This window comes from Phascolarctos cinereus, unplaced genomic scaffold (genome assembly GCF_003287225.1).
Source record: "Phascolarctos cinereus isolate Bilbo 61053 unplaced genomic scaffold, phaCin_HiC Scaffold_8;HRSCAF=390, whole genome shotgun sequence".
In the NCBI taxonomy this organism is placed as follows: domain Eukaryota; kingdom Metazoa; phylum Chordata; class Mammalia; order Diprotodontia; family Phascolarctidae; genus Phascolarctos; species Phascolarctos cinereus.
In genome coordinates, this window is record NW_027556291.1 from 5,614,025 (window position 1) to 5,636,182 (window position 22,158).

At 50.4% G+C, this 22,158-nt stretch overlaps 1 protein-coding gene across 1 annotated transcript in view; it reads right to left on the reverse strand.

Moving 5' to 3' along the window:
- Positions 1-5,710: 5,710 nt before the first annotated feature.
- The window catches only part of LHFPL1 (LHFPL tetraspan subfamily member 1), a 29,757-nt gene continuing 13,309 nt past the window's right edge, over positions 5,711-22,158 (reverse strand). Inside the window, exons 3-4 of the mRNA XM_020980030.2 lie at positions 19,198-19,296; positions 5,711-6,758 (exon numbers count right to left, since the gene is read on the reverse strand). Coding sequence (XP_020835689.1) covers positions 6,604-6,758; positions 19,198-19,296 — 254 coding nt within the window. The 3' untranslated portion in view covers positions 5,711-6,603. The remainder of the gene's footprint in view (positions 6,759-19,197; positions 19,297-22,158) is intronic.

Sequence of the window (22,158 nt, forward strand, 5' to 3'; positions counted from 1 at the left end):
CTGTGTCTCTGTCTCTGTATCTGTCTCTCTCTGTGTCTCTCTAGCTCTCTCTCTCTGTGTCTCTGTCTTTCGCTGTCTATCTCTGTCTTTGTCTCTCTGGCTCTGTCTCTCTATATCTCTGTCTCTGTCTTTCTCTCTGTCTCTATCTCTCTATGTCTCTGTCTCTGTCTTTCTCTCTGTCTCTGTCTCTCTGTGTCTCTGTCTCTGTCTTTCTCTCTGTCTCTGTCTCTGTATCTGTCTCTCTCTGTGTCTCTCTAGCTCTCTCTCTCTGTGTCTCTGTCTTTCGCTGTCTATCTCTTTGTCTCTCTGCGTCTCTGTCTCTGTCTTTCTCTCTGTCTCTATCTCTCTGTGTCTCTGTCTCTGTCTTTCTCTCTGTCTCTGTCTCTCTGTGTCTCTGTCTCTGTATCTGTCTCTGTGTCTCTCTAGCTTTCTCTGTGTCTCTGTCTTTTGCTGTCTATCTCTGTCTTTGTCTCTCTGGCTCTGTCTCTGTCTCTCTATTCTCTGTCTCTCTCTGCTCTCTCTCTGTTTTTCTCTGTCTATCTCTCTGTCTCTGTCTCTCTTTCTCTCTGTCTCTGTATCTGTCTCTCTCTGTGTCTCTCTAGCTCTCTCTCTCTCTGTCTCTGTCTTTCGCTGTCTATCTCTGTCTTTGTCTCTCTGGTTCTGTCTCTGTCTCTCTATCTCTCTGTCTCTCTCTGCATCTCTGTCTCTGTCTTTTTCTCTGTCTCTATCTCTCTGTGTCTCTGTCTCTCTTTCTCTCTGTCTCTGTCTCTGTATCTGTCTCTCTCTGTGTCTCTCTAGCTCTCTCTGTGTCTCTGTCTTTTGCTGTCTATCTCTGTCTTTGTCTCTCTGGTTCTGTCTCTGTCTCTCTATCTCTCTGTCTCTCTCTGCATCTCTGTCTCTGTCTTTCTCTCTGTCTCTATCTCTCTGTGTCTCTGTCTCTCTTTCTCTCTGTCTCTGTCTCTGTATCTGTCTCTCTCTGTGTCTCTCTAGCTCTCTCTGTGTCTCTGTCTTTTGCTGTCTATCTCTGTCTTGTCTCTCTGGTTCTGTCTCTGTCTCTCTATCTCTCTGTCTCTCTCTGCATCTCTGTCTCTGTCTTTCTCTCTGTCTCTATCTCTCTGTGTCTCTGTCTCTCTTTCTCTCTGTCTCTGTCTCTGTCTCTGTCTCTCTCTGTGTCTCTCTAGCTCTCTCTCTGTGTGTCTCTGTCTTTTGCTGTCTATCTCTGTCTTTGTCTCTCTGTCTCTGTCTCTGTCTTTCTCCTGTCTCTATCTCTCTATGTCTCTGTCTCTGTCTTTCTCTCTGTCTCTATCTCTGTGTCTCTGTCTCTGTCTTTCTCTCTGTCTCTGTCTCTGTGTCTGTCTCTCTCTGTGTCTCTCTAGCTCTCTCTCTGTGTCTCTGTCTTTCGCTCTCTATCTCTGTCTTTGTCTCTCTGTCTCTGTCTCTGTCTCTCTGTCTCTGTCTCTCTCTCTCTCTCTCTCTCACACATACACACACACACAGAGTGAGGAGGATCCACCTTCCCTTGATCTCCTGACCTTGGTCCTTCTTCATCCAGCCTGAGGCACCTCCAGCCATGCCATGGTTGCTGAGCCCACCCATGGGGCACTGCAGGGCTCTGAGTGCCCAGTGAAATGCTTCAGGAAGGCAGAGGGCAGATCGACTGTGGGGTTCTGGGCTGGCACTTGTGCTGTTTTATCCTTAAGGCACCATCGTCCCAGGCCAGGGCCCAGCTGGAGTGTTTCTGTTCCTGCTCACGTAGGAAGTTGCAACTTCCCCCTTGAAGAGTCTTCTTTCTGACCTTCCAGCTCTGCTGGGAGCCTGAGTGCTCATCATCAGAAATGGTCTGCTCCCCATAATTCCTTTCGTCAATGCTGAGAGCATCCCTCTTTCCCAGCAACCCCATCGGACAAAACCGAATCATGTGCAAATACAGGAGCCTCTGTTAAGAATGGGAGGAGTTCAAATAACTAACCCTTTGCCCAGTGGATCTGCCCAGCTTACACCCCCTCTTCACTGCTTCTTGCTATTGGCTGAAGACCAGTCCCTAGGCCCCACAGAAACATTTAACATGTAGATAAATCTGTCTGGTCATCAAAGCAGGAGAAAGAGGATGCTGCCAGTGATTCTGCCAGAGGTTTGGGGGCTCACACTCAGCACAACTCCTTTAGGTCCCAGGGAGTATCTGGTCCCCCAGGAGTTCAGGGCTGGTACTATTTATGTGGAGTGTGTAATTGTTTGATTTTGTTAAATGTTTAATCAGATGGGTGCGCCTTGGCCTCAATGCCCTGGGGAAATGAGTGACATGGTAGGCAGCCTTCCCCGCAATATCTTCTAGCCACAGAGAGCCCATTCCCTGAGGGGAACTGAGTCAGGGAGCAGCTGGTCCCTTGGACTTGATTCAATTCATCTTTTTGCAGATATGGATTTCAGTCTATCAAAGGTCAAGCTGAACCTGGCATTCTTCTGGGTTGAGGTCCTCACTGGGTGGGGAGGCAGGGAGATGGGCCACGGCAGATGCCAGGCCAGCCAGCGACTGGAAAAGAGTCATGAGGCTTGGGGGTAAGGGTACAAAGAGAAGCTCAGAGCACCATTGTGGCCATTGCAGCAGTGTGGGGGAAGGGCCTAAGTCACGAGGAGAATCCTTTCTTTCACTGGTCCTGTTAACATTTATTGAGTGCCCACTGTGTGTAGCCTTGCCTTTGAGTGGCCCTGGCTAGGTGGTGCAGTGGTTGGAGCACTAGGCTTAGCATTAGGAAGACCTGAGCTCCAGTGCATCTTCGGACACTTCCTAGCTGTGTGACCCAGAGTTGTTGTGAAGATGAAATAATGAGGTAATAATGATAACGCTCTTAGCACAGTGCCTGGCACATAGTAAATGCTATATAAATGTTAACCACTATTACTGCAATTGTTGTTACTCTTATTGTCGTTATTATTATTTTTATTATTACTACATGAGTGTCCCCAGGAAGGTGCAGCAAAGGACAGGGAAGACACAGGTGGGCCTTTCGAGGGCTGGTTGGGAGATTTTTTCCAAGAGTGAAGAAGAGGAGAGGGTGGGAACAGTTGATCATGGAGGGATTAAACCTCACTAAATGAGTGGCAGAAAACAGCTCATAGCTACCATAAAATACCTCATTGTGATGGCTAGCTGGGCTTCCTCTTGGCTTAGCATCCCAGCAAGGCATTTACCCTTCACCAGTCCCTGGCTTAGCATTCACTGAGGCACCTGTAGGTCCCACATTCCACTTGCTATCACAGACCTGGCGTGGGAGGTTCTAGAACCAATGAATGACCTGTCCAGTGCCAGATCTGGGGGTAGGGTTTAAGCTGTGAAGGGCAAGAAAACCAAATGTTTCATCCCTATCATGGAATCAGAGGAAAGAGGACTGGATTTGGAGTCAGAGGTATTGCTTTTAAATCTTTGCTCTTCCACTTACTATATGTTTGATAGTTACTTAACCTCTTTGGGGTGGGGGCAAAATTTCCTCATCTGTCTATATCCTAATTCTCTGTCAATGCACTCCAGGTTCAAGTCACACTTTGAGGCAGCAGCTACTCAAAGCCCCAGCTCATGAGCCCCCACCAAAGTTTCTTTTCCCAAACCAAACAGAAGACACTCTAGTTCAAAGCAAAAGATGTTTAATTAAAAGAGCATAGCAAATAAATGACAAAGAACTCCTCCCCAATTGGCACACACTATGCACACACAAAGAATCTGATAGTTGGAAGGGACCTCAGTGACCATCTAATCCAACCTGTAAGTGAAAAGAATTCCCACGAGAACATAACCACCAAGTGTACACAGAGGCATTCATTCTCCCGCAGCTTCCCACATCATCACTGGGAGATGACACACGCAGGGAATGCTGATGTCTGCTGCTGGCCTAGCGACATCATTGAACTATAAGGTGTTATGAACCACTGGGGTCTTCTGCTGCTTTATTCTCTTCACTGCTGGTTTCTCTGCCAAGCCACTCCCTGCTCAGTCTCTTTTGCTGTTCTCTACCAACCACAGGCCCAATGTTGTCTCTTCAGTGAGGCTGAGAGCTCCCCCTGTGGGCAGGGACTGTAGTCTTTCCATTTCAGGCCCATGTTGAGGGCTCTGAGCCCTGGGGCCATGAGAAGAGGGAAGCACAGAGGTTACAGTGTTCAGGCCTTCTACCCTTATTGCTAAGGGACAGGACCTCTGCCTTCTCTGAGCCCTCTTTTTCAACCTTTTTCAAATATCCCAGCAAAGGTCTTATCATTCATTTTTGCTCTACTGTTCCATTGTCTCTCCTACTCCAGATGGGAAGATGCCTCAGTAACAACCCTGGGCAACTTATTGGCTCCAAGGTGGAGCTGGTGTTCCTATACCACTTTAGGCCCCTTGCTCTCTCTGTTAAACAGTGAAGTGAGCAGCAGCAGTAGCACAGTGCAGGGGGGAGGAGGGAATCTGGGGAGGGAAGGGAAATAGGAAGGAGGAGAGGAAGAGGGGAAGCCCGGGGTAACAGACCCCTGGTAAGAGAGCTACAAGGGAAGGAACTCATGTTTTTGAAAGTATCTGAAACACCTCCTGTGTCCTGACAGTAATGACCCCCAACAGGCTCCATTCTCATGACAATTTTCAAAGTGTAACTTCAGCATCTCACTCCTCAGAAGCCCAGGAACCAGGGCACCAAGTGCCTGCTGGTTTATTTTTAGCCTTGATATCATTCCCCCTCCCCCTCCCATCCTGGAGGGAGCCCAGACTGGCTTATTTAAGACCACACCATGATGCTGTGAAACTCGTGGGTGCCCTGGAGACCCTACCATGTGCTAGAGGGGGGAAGAGAGAACTCCCGGGCAATGTCCCTCTCAGCAGGCGCAGCCCCATGGCAGCATGGGTTCAGCAAAGGGACCCTGCCTCTTGTTGCCCCAAGGAACCACGGGGTTCAACAAGATGGCCATGAGTGGTAGGCATTGACATTTTCATAAGTGGCCCCAAATCCAATCTCTGTAAACGATTGATTCTGTAAAGAGATGCCCGTGGAATGAGTGAGTCCTTTTTGCCCTGCAGCTTTTGCCCAGATGAGGACAGAAGGCTACCCAGGGGGGCTCTGGTGGTCCCAGAATGGTGCCTGAGAGGTTTCCTGAGCCTCTTTCCCTTGAATCTGTCACAGTCAGTAGTCAGCCTCCCCCTCCCTCCTGGTCATGCTTTGGCCCTGGACTGCTCAGTAGCAAGCTATCTTCTGAGTAACAGACCCGTTTCTCAAGCTCCTTATGGTGCGTAGAATGCTTTCCTTCCAACAACCCTGGGAAGGAGAAAGGGAGCAGAAGTATTGCTATCACATTGTGCTGATGAGGAAACTGAGGCACAGGAGATGGAGACTTTAAATGCCCACTGTCCCATGGCTAGTATGCATCAGGGCTGGGACTGAAAGCCAGGCCTTTTTGCCCGCTACAGTCAGTGCTGCCTAGGCGGCTCCTCAATCCCTTTCAGACTGTTTGTGTGGCCCTGGGAGGAAGCAGGATAGTGGCCAGGGCTGGGGTCATGAGGGGAGTCAATGCTGGCAGACTTCTCTTGTAAGCATATGAAAGGGAAATCAGAGCCGAAAAATGCATCTCTATCCACCTGGGAAGAAAGCTGCTAAGGTATGAAATCTCTTCAAGAGCTCAGAAAGAAATCCTCTTAGAGCAAGCTCCCCAGACCCATTTCCAATTCAGATGGAGGCTCCATGGCCTTTTTGGGGGGGGATCTCCAAGGGATTCAGAAGAATTGTAAAATGTCAGGACTGGAATCAGGACCCTCTGAAATCACCACGAGGAAACTGAGGCATGGGGAGGGGCCCACAGCGAGTGAGTGGGAGGCCTCCTGACTGCCAGGGTAGTGCCCCCCACCCCTGCACTTCATCTCCCTTCTCAGCCCCTGCTGGCCCTGATTCCACTGCCTGATGTAGGAACCCCCGTAATCAGCTAGAATGTGCCTACCCTTCTCTGTGTGGTGTCTATCCAGAAGGATTCCTGGGTGGACAGAGCCATCATTAACAATTGGAAGATGGAGGCAAGAAGCATGGAGGGGACCCTCATTTGGAAGGTGAAGGGGAAGCTGCCCCGTGGCAGGATGTGGCTGGGCAGCATGGGGAGGAGCTCTGAGGGCCCAGATCCCAGCTCTGGGGCTTCCTGATCTCTGGGCCTCAGTTTCCCTATGTATCCAAGCAGGAGGCTGGACTTAATGAGTTCAAGGATCTCTTACAGCTCTAGGTCTGTGATCCAGTAGGAAAGGATGTTTGTGCCAACCACAGAGGAATAATGGTTCATAAGTGCTCAGGGAAGGACTGATGGGTTTTGGTGGAGGAATCTTGAGGGATTTGGGGGAAAGGAACCCTTGAGGGCCTGGAGACCCCAGGGGGAAGGGGGGGGAAGAAGAAAAGTGTGACAGTTGTAAAGCTAATATCCTATTAATCTGGTCAATCGCTCCTAGTCCCCCTGGCTTTGGGCAAGTGAAAAGGAAAGAGAAAGAGGTAAGCTAAGACTAAGGCTTGGGGGTTGGGGGGAGCTGGGAAGGAGAAAGCCTTGGACTTCCTTCCCACCCATGCCCTTCCCCACCCCCAGCACCCCAAGAGACTAGAACGGCAGGCTGGCTCAGGGGTGGAGGCAATGCTCCAGCTCCATGGTGTACGAATTCACGATGGGCTTGGGAAGCCTTCCAGCAAAGCAGGAGAGCCAGGTGCAGATCAGCATGGCCACTGCAGCTCCGCCCCCAGCGCAGTAGTATGCCCAACCAAGCTGGCAGGTACCTGGGGGAAGAAGAAGCAGAAATGGGCAGGAGGGGCACAAAGTCGGGAGCTGGCCTCCTATCACTGGCCTGGTCTGGCCTAGCTCACACTGGGCAGGGTCCTGAGCATCCTAACGCTGAGGGGCCTCTAGGCTGGCCAGGGACTATTCACAAATGGCCAGTCACACGAAAGCTGGACGAGAAATCAAAGAAGAAATCAACACTGAGCCCCAGCCAAGCCACTCTCAAGTCCTCCGCATTGTCCTTTCCCAGTGCTGCTTACATTCTGACCCTTCTTCTCGGTTCCCATAGCTCAGGCTCTCTCTAGGCACTTCCCTGCTGGACCCACATGGCCTCCCCACCTCCAGGCTCACCCATCTCCCAACCAGACTCCCCCATGGTTCCCAAAATCATCTTCCTAAGAGACGGGTCAGCCGCAGGCCCTCCCTTTCCCCAAATCCTCCAACGGGTCCTTCAGCCTCTGGGCCAAAATCCCCAGCTCCTCACCAAGGAAGGCCCTTCCCCACAAGTGGGCCCCAGTCTTCCTTTCTAGCTTCATTTCCCTTTGCTCCCCTTCATTTACTCTTCATCCCAGGCAAGGCCACCCTCATCTCAGTTTGCCCTTTCCATGTCCTACGAGAGGCCCTGCTAACCCTCTGCCCATCCTCCAAGCTTAGAGCTCACAGAACAAGACATGTAGAGCTGAAGAGAACCTGAAGTACATCTAGGCCAACCTCCTCCCCATTTTGTAGATGAGGAAACTGAGGCCAGGAGCGGTGAAGTGATAGGCCCCAATTCTCATAGCCAGTCAATGGCAGAGCTAGAATTTGAACCCAGACTGCCTGACTCACGGTGGTCTAGGGGAGGGAGTGCTGGGGCTAGATTCAGAAGACTTGGATTCTTTTTCACATACTCTCTGTGCGACCTTGGGCAAGGCCCTTTAGTCTGTCTGGGCCTCAGTTTCTTCATCTATGAAAATGAGGGGATTGGTCTGGATGATCTCTTAGGGTCCCAAAATCTATGGTCCAATAAAGGTCCAGGGCAGCTAGGTGGCACAGTGGATAGAGCTCTGGCCTTGGAGTCAAGAGGACCTGAGTTCAAATGTGGCCTCAGACACACTACTCACTAGCTGTGTGACCCTAAACAAGTCACTTAACTCTGATTGCCTCACAAAAAAAAAAAAAAGATTATAGTCATATTGATGATTTGTATCAGTGAAGTGATTGTCTACCTGGGGAGTTTCCCACACTGATGAAATCATAAGTTCAGATCAAAAAACAAATTTACAGGATTAAATTTTGAGGCAGCTAACTGAGTGCAGTGGATAGAGTACCGTCCCTAGAGTCAGGAGGACCTGAGTTCAAATCTGGCCTCAGACACATAACACAACACTCACTAGCTGTGCAACTCTGAGCAAGTCACTCAACCCCAATTGCCTCTAAATAAATAACTGAATGAATGAATGAATGAATAAATGCCAATAAAGGTCCAATAATCCAATAGGCTTCTCACAGCCACCCCCCCCCCCCCAGGATTTCTCCCTCTTTAGATTTTCCCAGAGACTTTTGTCTGGGTCTGTCCTTTGCATCCCCCACCCCTAATCACAATATACCCCATGATAGACTTATTTATGTACCTTTCATATCCTTCCCCACCCCCAAGTTTGGAAACTCCTGGAGAGATGGACGATGTCACGGCTACTTTGGGATCTCCAGCAATGGAAATACAGCTTCCCACCTATTAGGTGCCTACTAAGTGTTTGCTGCTGAGTCTGTGGAAAATGAACCCATCCTCCTCTTCCCTCCCCTTGGTCTTATCATCCTTAGCACCTTGGTACAATGCTTTACTCTGGGAGGCACCAGGGTATGATAAACAATGGAGGGACTGAGTCAGAGGATCTAGGTTCAAATCTGTCTCTGCCATATTCTCTCTCTCTCTCTTTATATATGTATATGTATACATGCACACACATACACACACGTACATGCGCACATGTACATATGTACACATGCACACACATGTATATACATACACGTACATATGCATGCATACATGCATGCATACACAGAAGCATGCATATATACACACACACACACACACACACATACACACATACATATATATTTTTTCTCGGTCGGGCTGGCCCCTGCCCCAACCACCCAGGTAGTGGGCAGTCTGGGGTCATCTCTGCATGCAGAGGGTCCGACCAGCTCAGCGTCCTGCTCCCTCCTGGCCCGGAGACCTTGGGGAGTGCAACCAGCTTGTCTCCCTACTGCTATTGCTTGTCAGGTCAGCCCCTTGTTAGAGCAGACAGGATATTTCTATTATGGAAGTGCACCTTGGGACCAGGGAATGACTTGTTTTTCTAAATGAACAGAATAAATGCATAAAGTGCCATTACCCCAAAGCCCTCAGCAAAAAGAAAGCTGTGGACGAGTGGGAGACAGTGCCTGGAGCAGTGAGCTGGCTCCTGTCTCCTGCCCCGAGGGTACGCTGGACTTCCCACACACACACACATTGAGTAATCTCTAAGGCCCAGGTTGTGGCCAGGAAAACTGATGGGGGGGGGGAGAGGGGATAGCTACTCTCCCTCATCTGCTTCAGCCCTGCTCCACCCCTGGTTGAGGGCCCGCCAGGCAAACAGGAGCTTTGAAGACTGAAGGGAAGCGGACTGCAGAGGGTGGGGTGGATTCAGCGCAGACAGAGGGACAGTGTTCAGAATCTTCAGATCAGAGGATCAAGAGCTAGGAGCTGCCTTCAAGGTGTATCTGAGCCAAACAAGCTGCTTCCTGTTGATCAAACGAATCCCAGGTTCACCAAATCGCAGGATTGAAGAGTTGGAAGGGACCTCACCTCAGTGATCATCTGAACCAACCCATCCTAGAGCGTGCCCACCAAGTGGTTGTCTAGACTCTTCCTGAGGACTCCAAGGAGGGGGGTCCAACCACCTTCCCAGGCAGCCCACACCACTTTGGGACAACTCAAATAGGGAGGAAATTCCTTCTGACGGCAAGCCTCCACGAGCCCCCTGCCGCTTCTTCTCACTGCTCCTCTCAGGACAAACAACGCCTCCGCTCCCTCCTTCACATGACTGCCCTTCACACACCCATCCTTCCTGAACCTCCTCTTCTCTGCACTAAACCCTCCCAGCTCCTCCAGCTGATCAAAGATTACACGGACTCCAGACTCTTTGCCACGCTGGTCGCTCTCTGAACACTCTCCACCTCTTTGACAGCCTTCTTAAGCCATGGCACCCAGAGTGTGGTCTGACAAAGGCAGAGGATAGGGGGACTGTCAGCTCCCTCCACCAAGAATCGCTGCCCTGAGAAAGGGCTAGCTCTTTGGCTGCCATTTTATGCTTCATTATGCATCGAGCGTGCAGTCCACTGAAACCCCCCAGATTCTTTTCAGAACAGCTGCTGCCCTCCCAAATTATACTTGTAAAGTCATACACAAAAGAAAAGACTTTCTGTTTATCCCTATTGAATTATATCTTATTAGATTTAGCCCAGAGCTCAGGCCTGGCAAGATCTTTGGAATTCTGACTCTGGTCCAGTGGGGTAGCTCCCACATTTGGGTTGTCTGCAAACTGGATGAGCAGACCATCCATGCCTTCACCCCAGTCACTGATGGAAATGAGAAACAGGGCCACATGCATGTCCTTGGGACATTCCATGGAAGACCTTCCGCCATATTGACATGGGACCAGTCACAACCACCTTTGATGTTGGCCTTCTAAGCAGTTCTGAATTCATCTGACTTTTCATCTTCTACCTCTGCACCTTTCTACAGGTAGTCCCCATGGAATGGACTGCCTCCATCACTCTTTCTCCCAGAATTCCCTAGCATCTTTGCAATCAGTAGCTCAGGTACTGTTTTTTTCCAAGAGGCCTTTTCTGATAGCCTTTTGGTATTAGTACAAGCTTCCTCTTTAAATTCCTTTGTATTTATTTATCAAGTCAATCTATAGGTCTTTGCCAAGTGCCTACTTAGGCCCCAGCAATACAAATGCAATGAATGAAACAGTTCTTGCCCTCAAGGAGGTTATATTCTATGGGGAAGACATCAAGTACTCGTATAGGTATAAATGGAATAGATACAAATTAATAGAAGGCGAGAGGGAGAGAGGGAGGATCCAGAAAGACTTCACATAGAGGGCAGTGCTTACAAGAAGAGAGAGATTCTATGATGCAGAGAGGTAAGGAGTGAGCGAATTCCAGGCACAGGGAGCAGCCAATGCAAAGGCATAGTGATGGGAGACTAAGTGACATAGGTTTAGAATGAAGAAAAGACCAGTTTGGCTAGATCACAGAGTGTGGGAAGGGGAAGAGTATTCAAGAGTTTGGAAGATAGACTGGGGCCAGGTTACAAAGGGCTTCAAAAGCTAAGTGGGAGTTTAGATTTGATCCTAGAGGCAATAGGGAGCCAGATTGCAAGAAGAAATGAAGGGAGGGCATAGAATTCATTTCGAGGACCTTGGCTGAGAAATGGAAGAGAGATGAAGGATGGTTAGATTGTGTGATCTTCTGGAGAAGATAGAAGGGGAAGGGGTAACCTGTAGAGGAAGGGTTGGCCTTAGTAAGGAGGAGTCATTGATTTATTGGAGATTGGAAAGATGGAAGAGAGAATGGGAGTGGGGGCTTTGAGGTGAAGAAAAGGGGAGGAGAGGGAGCTCCCATCAAATGGCCATTAGTTTAGCAGAGGGACCTGTATTTATGTCCCGTTCCCTCATCAAATGGAAGCTCCTTGAGGGCAGGGATTGTTTCCCCTTTGTCCTTGTGTCCCTAGCACCCAGTGCCTGGCCTACTGAATGAATGTAAAGGGACTTGCCCCAAATCACCCAAGGAGTAAGGAGCAGAGCCATGAATACAACCTGAGCCCTCTGACCCCCAATCATAGCATCATAGACTTAGAGATGGATAGTCATTTGATCCAACCCCCTCATTTTACAGATAGAGAAACTGAGATGCAGAGAGCAAAAGGGACTTTGCTAAGGTCACACAGCTAGGGAGGGCCAGAGCCCTGTCCTCTGCCTGCAAAATCCAGTCCTCTTTCCATTGCACCACATTGTCTCTTCTCTGGGGGAAGAAAGGAGGAAAGTGGAGGGAGTAAAAGAGATGGGGAAGAGAGAGAGAGAGAGAGAGAGAGAGAGAGAGAGAGAGAGAGAGAGACAGAAGGGGAAGGATAGGGAAAGAGGAGAGAGAGGGAGGGGAGAAAAGAGGGATAGGGAGAGAGGAGGGAGAGAGGGAGAAAGGAGGGGGATAGGGAAAGTGGAGAAGGAGGGAGGAGGGAGACAGGGTGGGGGAGAGAGAGAGAGAGAGAGAGAGAGAGAGAGAGAAGAGAGAGAGAGAGAGAGAGAGAGACCCTAAAAAGAAAAGCATGATGCTAGGAACCAAGATACCTTGTTTCTACTCTTCCATCTCTCCACTACCTGGGTTGCCTTGGGTAAATAATTTAACATTTCTGGGCCTCAGTTACTTTTTCTGTAAAATGGGGACAACAAGAAGCAGGAAGCAGAGCTCAATGCTCTCTTGTGGCCTCTACTAGCCAGAAAGAGCTAAGATATCTGGAAATATATGACTAGAACTCAGCCTCTGTTGGGCCTGAGATGGCAGAAAGGCAAGAGCTGGGCACCTTGTTCTTGGGCATTCTTTGCATGGTTTTTGACTCTCAGTGCCCACACCAGACTCTCTCAAGAACCAGCATTCCTGGCAAACATGGCCCCAAGCTCATGGAAGAAAAGGATGGAGGGTCTTCGGAGCATGGAGCCCTGGCCATGGCAGCTGCAGTGCCTGGCTGAGGCCGAGGCCAATCTCATCCCTCTCTACTCTGTGCTTGCTCGCTGTGTCATCTCTAACACCCTATCTGTGAGTCATTCTATTCCAGTGTGGAATTTGCTGTGACAAGATCCCTCATAAAAGTTATTAAATCATCACTCAGCAATGGGGCTGACATTTAAATCAGACACTTTGCTTTTATTCCAAGTTGCAAATCAAATTTGTTTGGAGCCTGACTCTGTTTCCTTAGATTTTGCATTAAATTATGCTATATAGAACGAGTGTTTGATTTGGGGTCTCCCTGCTGGGCTTCCACTCATCACAGGGACCGCAGATGGTACTGGCCCTGGCCTCAAGACCATTCTCCAATCCCTGGGGGTGGCTGTGAGTGACTGGGCTGAGTTTGAACAGAACTAGGGCATGAGACAGTGGCAAGTGGGGGTGGGGAGAGTGAAGGGAGGGCAAGGCCAGCTCCGAGGTAGAGCAGGTTCTACGTCCACGAGGGGCAAGACTTGACTCCACCCCTCCATGTGCCATCCATCCATCCATCCATCCATGCATCGATCTCTCTATCTATCTATACATGATTCTGGGCATTCAGGCAGTCAACAAGCATTTATTAAAAGTGCCTACTGTGTGCCAGGCACTGAGGCTGTAAGGACATAACTGAACCAGAGCCTGCCCACAAGGAACTTACATTCCAATGGAGGAGACAACAGGCGATGTATACAGAGTAGCTAGATGGTGATCTGAGAGGGGCAGGCCCTAGCAGCCGGGGAGGCCACAGAAATGGCTCCTGCACAAGAAAACATTTTCGCTGAGTCTCAAAGGAAGCTAAGGGTTCTAAGAGGGAGAAGAAGAAACAGTGGCCTTTATGGGTAGTTAGAATGACACTTAAGGGCACAAGTGGTACAGGTACAGTTAGACTAAGAACCCCCCTTCTGGCTGGGGGCAGTCACTGATGACATGATTGAGTTGTAGATGCCGAGATAGAGACAGAGAAATGGGGTACATGAGGAGGAGAGACAGAGAGAGAAAGAGATGGGGAGGGGGTGGAGGAAGAGGGGGAGAGAGAGAGAGAGAGGCCTGTGAAAGAGATTATTCTCTAAGAGGGTAGGTGACGAAGCCAGGGTGTGCAAAGAGAAGCCTTGAATGGTGTCATTTGAGGCAGAATTTGGAAGGAGCTTGGGAAGAAGGGAATGAAGATGGTTGAAGGGCAGAACCAGCGTAGGGGAGCTAAACAGAAGGCTGTGTATCTGGAACAGAGGACATTTTCAGTTCTCAGTAACATCACTGAAGATACAACAGCTATCACCAAGTTGGGAGTTGGGTGGTTGAAAGAAGAGCAATTTGGTCATGGGCCTCGGGATGGGTGTGGGACCCTAAGAGGAAAGGCTTCTATTTTACCAGTGACTGAGGGAGCTGGGAACCACAAGGAAGGCTTATCTACCAAGACAAGAGAGCCCAAGCTAATGATTAGTGCTACGGAAAGAGAGATGGCTCACCCGTCTGGAGACTATGTGGGAAGGAAGGACTTGGAAAAGATAGGGCCATGCTTTCAGCCAATCAGAAACCTACAGGCTGCTTATCTAGAAGCTGTAGCTTGAAATGGCCCTAAGGTGGGCCCTTTAACTGTAGATGCTGTGGGGAGGAGGGTTGAATTGGCAGCCATAGGAAAAGGTGAGTAATCCCTTGAGTTTGGGCCAGGGGTGGGGAATCCATGGCCTTCTAGGTCCTCAGGTGCTGCCTTTTGACTGAGTCCTAGTTTCACAGAACAAATCCTTTTATGAAGGGGATTTCTTCTGTGAAATTTGGATTCAGTCAAAGGGCCGCACTTGAGGACCTAGAGGGCCACATGTGACCTCAAGGCCACAGGTTCCCTGCCCTTGGTCTGGGCTCTGAAAGAGAAATCCCTTAGCCTGCTGGGGTGGTAGCAATAGAAATAGGTTCCCAAACAGCCAGGGTCCCTTTTGTGTCCCGAGTATTCTTGTATTACAGGGGCCAAAATTACTCCTGGGTTTACGGGCACCAAGTAGTCTTGGGGAGGAGCCAGCAGCCCAGGGCAATGAGCTTTCCATGGAGCATGGGAAGGAATGAGAGAAAAAGGACAAAAGAAGAGAGAGAAAGGGAGGTGGAAAGGAGGGGAGGGGACCCAGAAGAGGCAGAAAGGAGGTTTTCCTTGGAGAACAGCAGGCAGGATGCTTGTGGGGGCTGGCCATGGGGGGAGGGAGGCAGGATTAGGCCCTTTCCTTGGCTCTTTCCTAATGTGGGGGTAGCTTCCTCCAACAGCCACCTGGCCCAAGAGCAGCAGTTGCCCCCTCCCCCTGCCCACCCCCAGCTGAGCTTGCAAAGTCATGTGCCTGCCCCTTTCCTCTCTTGGGGGCTGCTGAGAAGCTGGCAGACTCTTCTAGGAGAACTCTTGCTGAAATGGAGGCCTTCTGGGGCCAGGAATGGGCGCCACCCAGGAATGCCTCACTGCCTCCCCTAGACAGACATCTCCAAAGGAAAATGCCAAGAAAGTGGAGATTCACGGCCAAGGTTCCCCAGATCACAACAGGAAGGTACCCTGAACTCCAGGAACCATAACCCAGAACCTGCTGCTGAATTGGGAGAAAGAGGATCTGCTACTTCCTCCCAGTGTGACTGTGGCCAAGTCCCTTTCCTTCTCTGGTCCTGGCTTCCTCTTCTGTTAAATGGACAGGGGGCCTCAAAGGGCCCTTCTAGGTCTAGAGGTAGAAAGCTTTGTGTATGGGAGACATTCTGGGTGTGGCCCCGGTGGCAGTCAGAGCTGGCCCTAAGGGCCTCTTCCCTGCCCTCTGGGTTTGGGGTACGCTGCAGCAGTTTGGAGCTTGGGGCAGCTAGGTGGCGCCAGAGTGCAAGAGTGCCAGGCCTGGAGTCAGGAAGATTCACCTTCCTGAGTTCAAATCCGGTCACAGACATTTCCTGGCTGTGTGACCCTGGGCAAGTCACTTTACCCTGTTTGCCTCAGTTTCCTCATCTGTAAAATGAGCTGGGGAAGGAATGGCAAATCACTCCAGTATCTCTACCAAGAAGACCCCAAATGGGGTCACGGAGAAACAACTAAGCAATAAATAGCAGCAGCTTGTGGCTTTAGCCCCCTCGAGCAGCTGGCAAAATGGAGGGGCACAGAAGGCTGCCAGCCTCCTCATGTAGCCCCCTTGAGCAGCTGGCCACCTTCTTGGCCCTTCTCTGTGGCAGCCTGCTGAGCCGATGCAGAGCAGAACAGCCTTCAAAAGCTAATGGGGGGGGGGTGGCAGCTAGGTGGTGCAGTAGATGGAACACCAGCCCTGAAGTCAGGAGGACCTGAGTTCAAATCCGGCCTCAGACCAAACACTTGACACTTACTAGCTGTGTGACCCAGGGAAAGTCACTTAACTCCAATTGCCTAGCAAAAAAAAAAAAAGCTAATGGGGTACCAGCTCTACAGTGTCCTAGCTGTGTGACTCTGGACAGGTCAATCCCCCTTTGGGAGTCTCAGTTTCTTTATATGTCACATGGGGCTAATAATAAACACTTGCACTACCCACTTCACAAAGGACATATAGGCCTTAGAAGGTGAAAGAAACTTTTGTCATTGCCCGTGTCTCAGTGCTAGGTCCGTGGTGAGGGTCTGCAGCCATGTGCGACTGACTTTGATCATGGGTACGAGAATACAAGTGGGGCCCTGTTGCTGCTTTGGTGACTGTATGGGTCCCAAGCCTCTGATGAGGAAGAGGGAACTGCTTCAATCTCCTCAGCTGCCTCCCTGGCCTGGCCTTCATTGCCCCATTTAGACAGCATAGCTCCCCCCAGGAAGGCAGCAGCTATTACTATCCCTCCCCCAGCCCCAAATGCACCCTTTCTTTTCCTCTCTTTTTAACACATGGAGAAACTGAGGCTCTGAGAAAGGAGCACCTCACCAGACATTACATGGCTAGTAATGAGGCAAACCCCAGGCCTGGAACTCAAGGCTTTGGGGCCCAGACTTGCAGTCCATTTTCCAAGGCATTCTGGGCTATTTTGCAGGCCAACCAAGGCAGGAGAGGCAAGCACCCCACTAAGGAAAGAAGGCAGGAGGAGAAGAGGTCCCCCAAGGGCAGAGTGGAAGTGGGGGGCAGGAGGAAGAGAAGGAAAAGTGATGTGATGGACAGAATGGTGAGTCAGGGCCAGGGGAAGGGAGGCTACGGTGAAATTGGCTGTCTTTGTTGCCACCATGTGGCTGCTGACTGAGAGACAAGCTATCCCAGGAGCAGCTCTCCTCTCGGCCTCCACGGCTCTGCTCAGAACTGGCAGAGTCTGAGAGCCCACGAGGCCTGAACCCCACTGGAGAAGGGACCTGGCCAAGGGTACCCAAGGAGCCAGGGTTCCTGCCTTCTCCTCCTTCCCAGTGCCTTCTAGGCCTTCTTTCAGGGCTTGCTGAGGGCTGCCACTCTGGGGATGCAGATCTTGCTTATGGTCTCCCAGCACCCTGCATGAGCACAAAGGATGTGCTGGACGTCATAAGAAGGAAGCAGTCAAAAGAGAGGCCTGGAGATGGAGCCAGTGGGCTAGCAAATGATTCAAAGTGGGGACACGCAGCCTACAAGCAGCCAGTGCCAAGGGGAGCCTGTAAATGCTGACACCCTCCCTCCCTCTGGGCAGGTCAGAATCTGAGCCCCAGAACTGGATCCGAAGGACCCTGGAGAAAGACAGGAACAACATACGTGTGAGGAGGAGAAGGGGGCAGAAGCGATGGGTCAGGTGGTGGAGGCACAGACTGGGACTTTGCATGCCCATGTATACTCTCTCAAATATCCAACCTCCCAGTTCCTCAATGTCCTCATTTCCCGAGACCTGCTCTTCCACTCTACTCCTACCACTGTTCTTTCCCCTCACAGTGACCTCCAGTCTCTGGACTCCTCAGGGCATCAGCCCTTTCCTGGCTACCCTCTGCTCCCTTCCCCGGCTCCACACTGTCCTCTCCTCTAGAAGCCTTTGCCCCCTCGGCTTATTGCTTACCATGCCTTGCCAAGCTACACCCCATTACCTGCCATGTTTGCTCCTCATCACAAGTGGAACAGGTGAAAGTCACCAAACTGGACCCACTACAAATACATCACCTAATCATGGCTGGGCCCTCCCTACGGCACCTCTCCCCAAGTCACCCAGTCTCCAAAGAGGCTCTTGCAAAGCTCCTTTTTTCCCTCTCCAGCTGAGAAGCCCTTTCCACCTTCTTCCTTCTCTCCTATTACTCAGGCATCTTCCTTCACTGCTTCCTCCTTTACTCCTTTCTCTGAAGAAGTAACATCCCACACCACAGCAAAGCCAAAGCCAAAGAAGGCCCCTGCCCTGCCCTCCTGGCCAGCACATTGCCCCCTTTTCTCATCTTGACCCTCTGATCTTCAGTCTCTACCTATGTACTTACCTTCCATAGGAAGCCTTCTCCAACCCCTTTTAATTCTTGTGCCTTCCTCTGTTAATAATTTCCTATTATCTCTTTTGATCTCATCAACCCCCAAGGGGTTCAACAGTGATTTCTAGGCAGGTGATGCCCAGATCTATATACATCAGCCCTAATCTCTCTCCTGAATTTCAGTCTCATTTCACCCCCTCACTGCCTTTTGAACATCTCAATTTGGATGTTGTAAAGCATCTCAAATTCCACCCAACTCTGGGTCTTTCCCCCAAATCCTCGCTTCTTCCTGACGTCCTTATTATTGTCAAGGGTTCCCCAGGCTCACAACTTCAGTATCCTGCTTGACTCTGCACTCTCTCCCTGTCTCCAGCCAATCTGCTGCTAAGGCCTATTGATTTGACCTTCACATCTCTCGGATACACCTCCTTATTTCCTCTGACACTGCCACCCCTTGGTGCAGGCCCTTAGCACCTGCTGGTTAAGCTTCCTGCCACAACTCTCTCCCACACTAGTCTGTCCCAAAGCATAGGTCTGACCATGTCACCACGGTCAAATAAAAGTCCTCCATTTGGTGTTAAAACTTCTACCAGCCTATCCCTTCCTCCTCCCTTTTAAGTGTTATACTTTACTTCCCTCTATGGACTGACTATAATCTAACCACATTGGCCTTCTGCTGTGCCTATCTCCTATCTCCAGGCCTTTGCACTGGCTGTGCCCCGGGCCTGAACTTCTCTCCCTCCTGCCCTCTGCCTCTCATTTTCCTTGGCTTCCTTCAAGACTCAACTCTGGTTTCCCTGGCTTCATGGATCTACTTATCTTTACGTTGTCTCCTCAGCTAGATTGGGAGCTCCTTGTGGGCAGAGAATGTGCTTAGCGTAGCACGTGGCTCTAAGGAAATCTTTGCTAAATGGTTGTTAAATGACTAAAGCTTGATTTCAGGAAAAATTTTCTGTCAGTGAGAACAAACAGTGGAACAGACAACCTGGGGCGCCCCTTCTCTGGGGGCCTCAAAAAGAATCTGAATGCCCTCTAGTCTGTGATATGGTTAGATGTGGCCTCAGAGATTCCTTCCAACATGAGGACTCTTCAGGACTCATGGCCTGGGAATCCCCCCCAAGCAGGTCTGAAATCTGGGAATCTGCCCCCCAAGCAGGTCTGAGGTCTTGGGAATCCCCAGCAGTAGACCTGATGGCCTGGGAATCCCCCCTCCTTCCCTGCCCTACCCCACCCCTCCCTGTCCCTCCTACTCCCCTCTTCTGGCACACTGAGGCCTCTTGGGCACCTCTTACCTAAGTGAAACTGACTGGAAGCGTTCCCACAGGTCTGCATCACCTCAGGGCTGTTCCAGCCTAGGGGGTACAAGGCACAGCCTGCACCAATCAGCAGACCTAGGACAAAAACATACATACTGGAGAATGGGTTGAGAAGCCCCAGCCCTAGCCTACCTCCTCCAGGAAGCCTTCCCTTATTATTCCCAGCTACCTCATTCTTTCCTTTTTTAGAACCTCCATAGTCTCAGTCATGTATACCATGAAAATAGTCAAGGTGGTGATCTAAACAGGACTCAGTGAGTAATGTAGGCCACTGAGGGAGGAACTGCTTGTTAGCAAGACCTTGTTAGCAAGAGGTCTGGCCAGACCTGTGCCTCGATAGGAAACGTGTCTCTTCCATCACTCCCAAGGACTGCTGGGACCTACCACCAAGCTTGACTCTGAAAGGGGCTCTGGTGGGGAGTGAGGCTGGCCTGGCTCAGGTGTTCAGACAGCTGGGTGAAGCACCGAAGAGAGGAGGCCCAGGTCTCTTCTGTGCTCCTCTTTTTCCTGAGGAAGCATCTGGAATCATCTCACTCTCCATTCGGATTGCTCCCTCCATGACAGGATGTCAAAGCATCTTCCAAACTAGACTGGTATATATGCAAGTTGGCAGCTGATGAGAGCAGAACAATAAGAAATTGGGTAGAAGCTTGAGCAGAAGTAAGTGTACGGCATCAGGGATGACTCCCTGATGGGAATGCAACGAGTAAGCAAGGCAAATGATGGCGTCTCCTTCGTGGGATAGCTTTAAAAATAGATGAGATTCTGTCCTGTGGACGATCACTTCATTGTGGTATTTTTGCCTTGAGGATTGGGGGGAGCTCAGAGAGTAACATTCCCACTTCTCTCCAATGAGAACAAGATCCCAACAACTCTGTGAGCTAGGCAGTGCAAGTATTAGCATGCCCATTTGATGGATGAGAAAGCTGAGGCTCAGAGTGGAACAGTCACTTAGTCATGGTCACAGAGCTTCTAAGTATCAGAGCCAGGATCAAACTTAGCTCTCTTGACTCCTGAGGCTGCAGCACTTCTGACTTTAGTATGCTACTTTCCTTCTCAAGGAGGAGGCTGTGGTTCACTCACTGGGAACACCAGAGGCTCAGGGCCAGGCTGCAAAGGTAGGCAAGGTCAGGCCTCTCTGCCCAGTGCCCATGCCTACTGTCATCCCAAAGAGCACCTCAAACTGGCTGGAAACCAAAGAGAAGCAAATCTGCCTTCTGGCCCAGGCCCCAGGCCCCAGGCCCAGCTTCTCAGGGAGCAAAGTGGGTTCTGGTCAGGTGCCCTCTTAGCCACTGAGCCCAAGGCTAGAAGAGACTGCAGGTGCCTGGACAAAAGAGGAGAAAGGACTGGTTCAAGGTCCCCTGAAACATGAGGGGTAGAGCCCCAGGCCCTACGGTTCCTCCCAGCCCTCTCCAGGGTGGGGCTCAGTTGCCAAAGGCTAGAGAGGAAATAGTAACAATTAGGTTGGCTCCACCCTGTGACCCCTGTTCCAGGCTTCATTCAGCTTCCTCACCCTACCTTCCCTTTCCTTCTAACTGTGCCCTAGATGAGGCACCATAAAGGACCAATCAGAGTGTGCCCAGATTGACACAGAGGTGATTTGGGGGGAAGGACACACTGCCATCACTTGTGTCCATCCAGGGAAAGGATGCCAAGGTGTAGCCATCCGGTGGGAGAAGGCTAAGAGAGCTGGAGAAAACATGCATTTCCACCCAGCCATCTGCCTTGTAACTCTCAACTAATCCCATTATGTTTGCTCAAAAGACTGAGGCCAACTCTTCCATGCATGTTTAAAAAATCAAAATGAAGTCCACGGTCAATTACATGCAAGTGTATTGGGAATCCATAGCAACCTACGCACTTCTACAAAAGGCCGGAGAACTGGGGTAAATTGCAGCAGCCTGTGTGTGGCTTGCTGGAGGCATGCATGCTGGGCCAAGTCCAGAAAGCGTCTTCACTGCCACCGTGGGCAGAAGGACAAGGAGGGGAAAGAACAGGGTGGCCAGGCAGTTGGACTGGATTCTTCACTCTGGCTCACTGACTTTGGGTGGCCTTGGCCAAAGGATTCTACGTTTCCTGGGCTTTTATTTCCCAGGTGCTAGTACTGAAAGGGACCTTGGAAACCCACTCATTATACAGAGGAGGAAACTGAGGCTGAGAACAATTATGGAACTTGCCTAGTGTCAAATGCATAGGGCAGGATTCGAATCCAGAGTCTCTGCCTCAAAATCTAGGGCTCTTTCTCCTTTACCATGAGTGCAGCAAGGATGAAAAAAATAGTAATGCCTGTTGGGACTCTGGAGGCTTTCAGAGAAGATGGGAGGAGGCATTGCTCCATTCTGAGGAGTCCAGGCACACGGTTTCCAATGGCTATGTTAGGGTAGAGATTCTATTCAATGTAATTCAATGAGCATTTATTAAGCTCTTACTATGTGCCAGGCATGGTGGTAGCTGCTGGGGCAACAAAGGTCAAAATGCCAAAAGTCAAAAGGTCTTTGCCTTTCAGAAGTTTACATTTTATCAGGGGAGATAACATGCACACATAAATTTAAACAAAGTATATACAAAAGCTATTTGTGGGGTTGGGGGAGAGCCCTACCAAGTGAGGGATTCAGAAAAGGCGCCATGCACATAGATGACACCTGAACTGAGCATGGAAGGAAGCCAGAAGTGAGGAGAGATGGGGAGGAGGAGGGCATGCCAGGCATGGGAAACAGCATGGATAAAGGCACAGAGGCAAGAGATGAATGCCACTTGCAGGAAACAGAAAGGAGTCTGGTTTAGCTGGAAAGCAATGTCTGTGAAGAGGAGTAGTGGCAGACAAGTCAGGAAGACTTTGCATGGAGGGGCAGGAGAGATTACTAGGGAATCAGTGGCGCTTGGCAAGGAGGGGGTGATGTGGTCAGAACTGCGCTTGAGGAATGCCGAGTGGAGGCA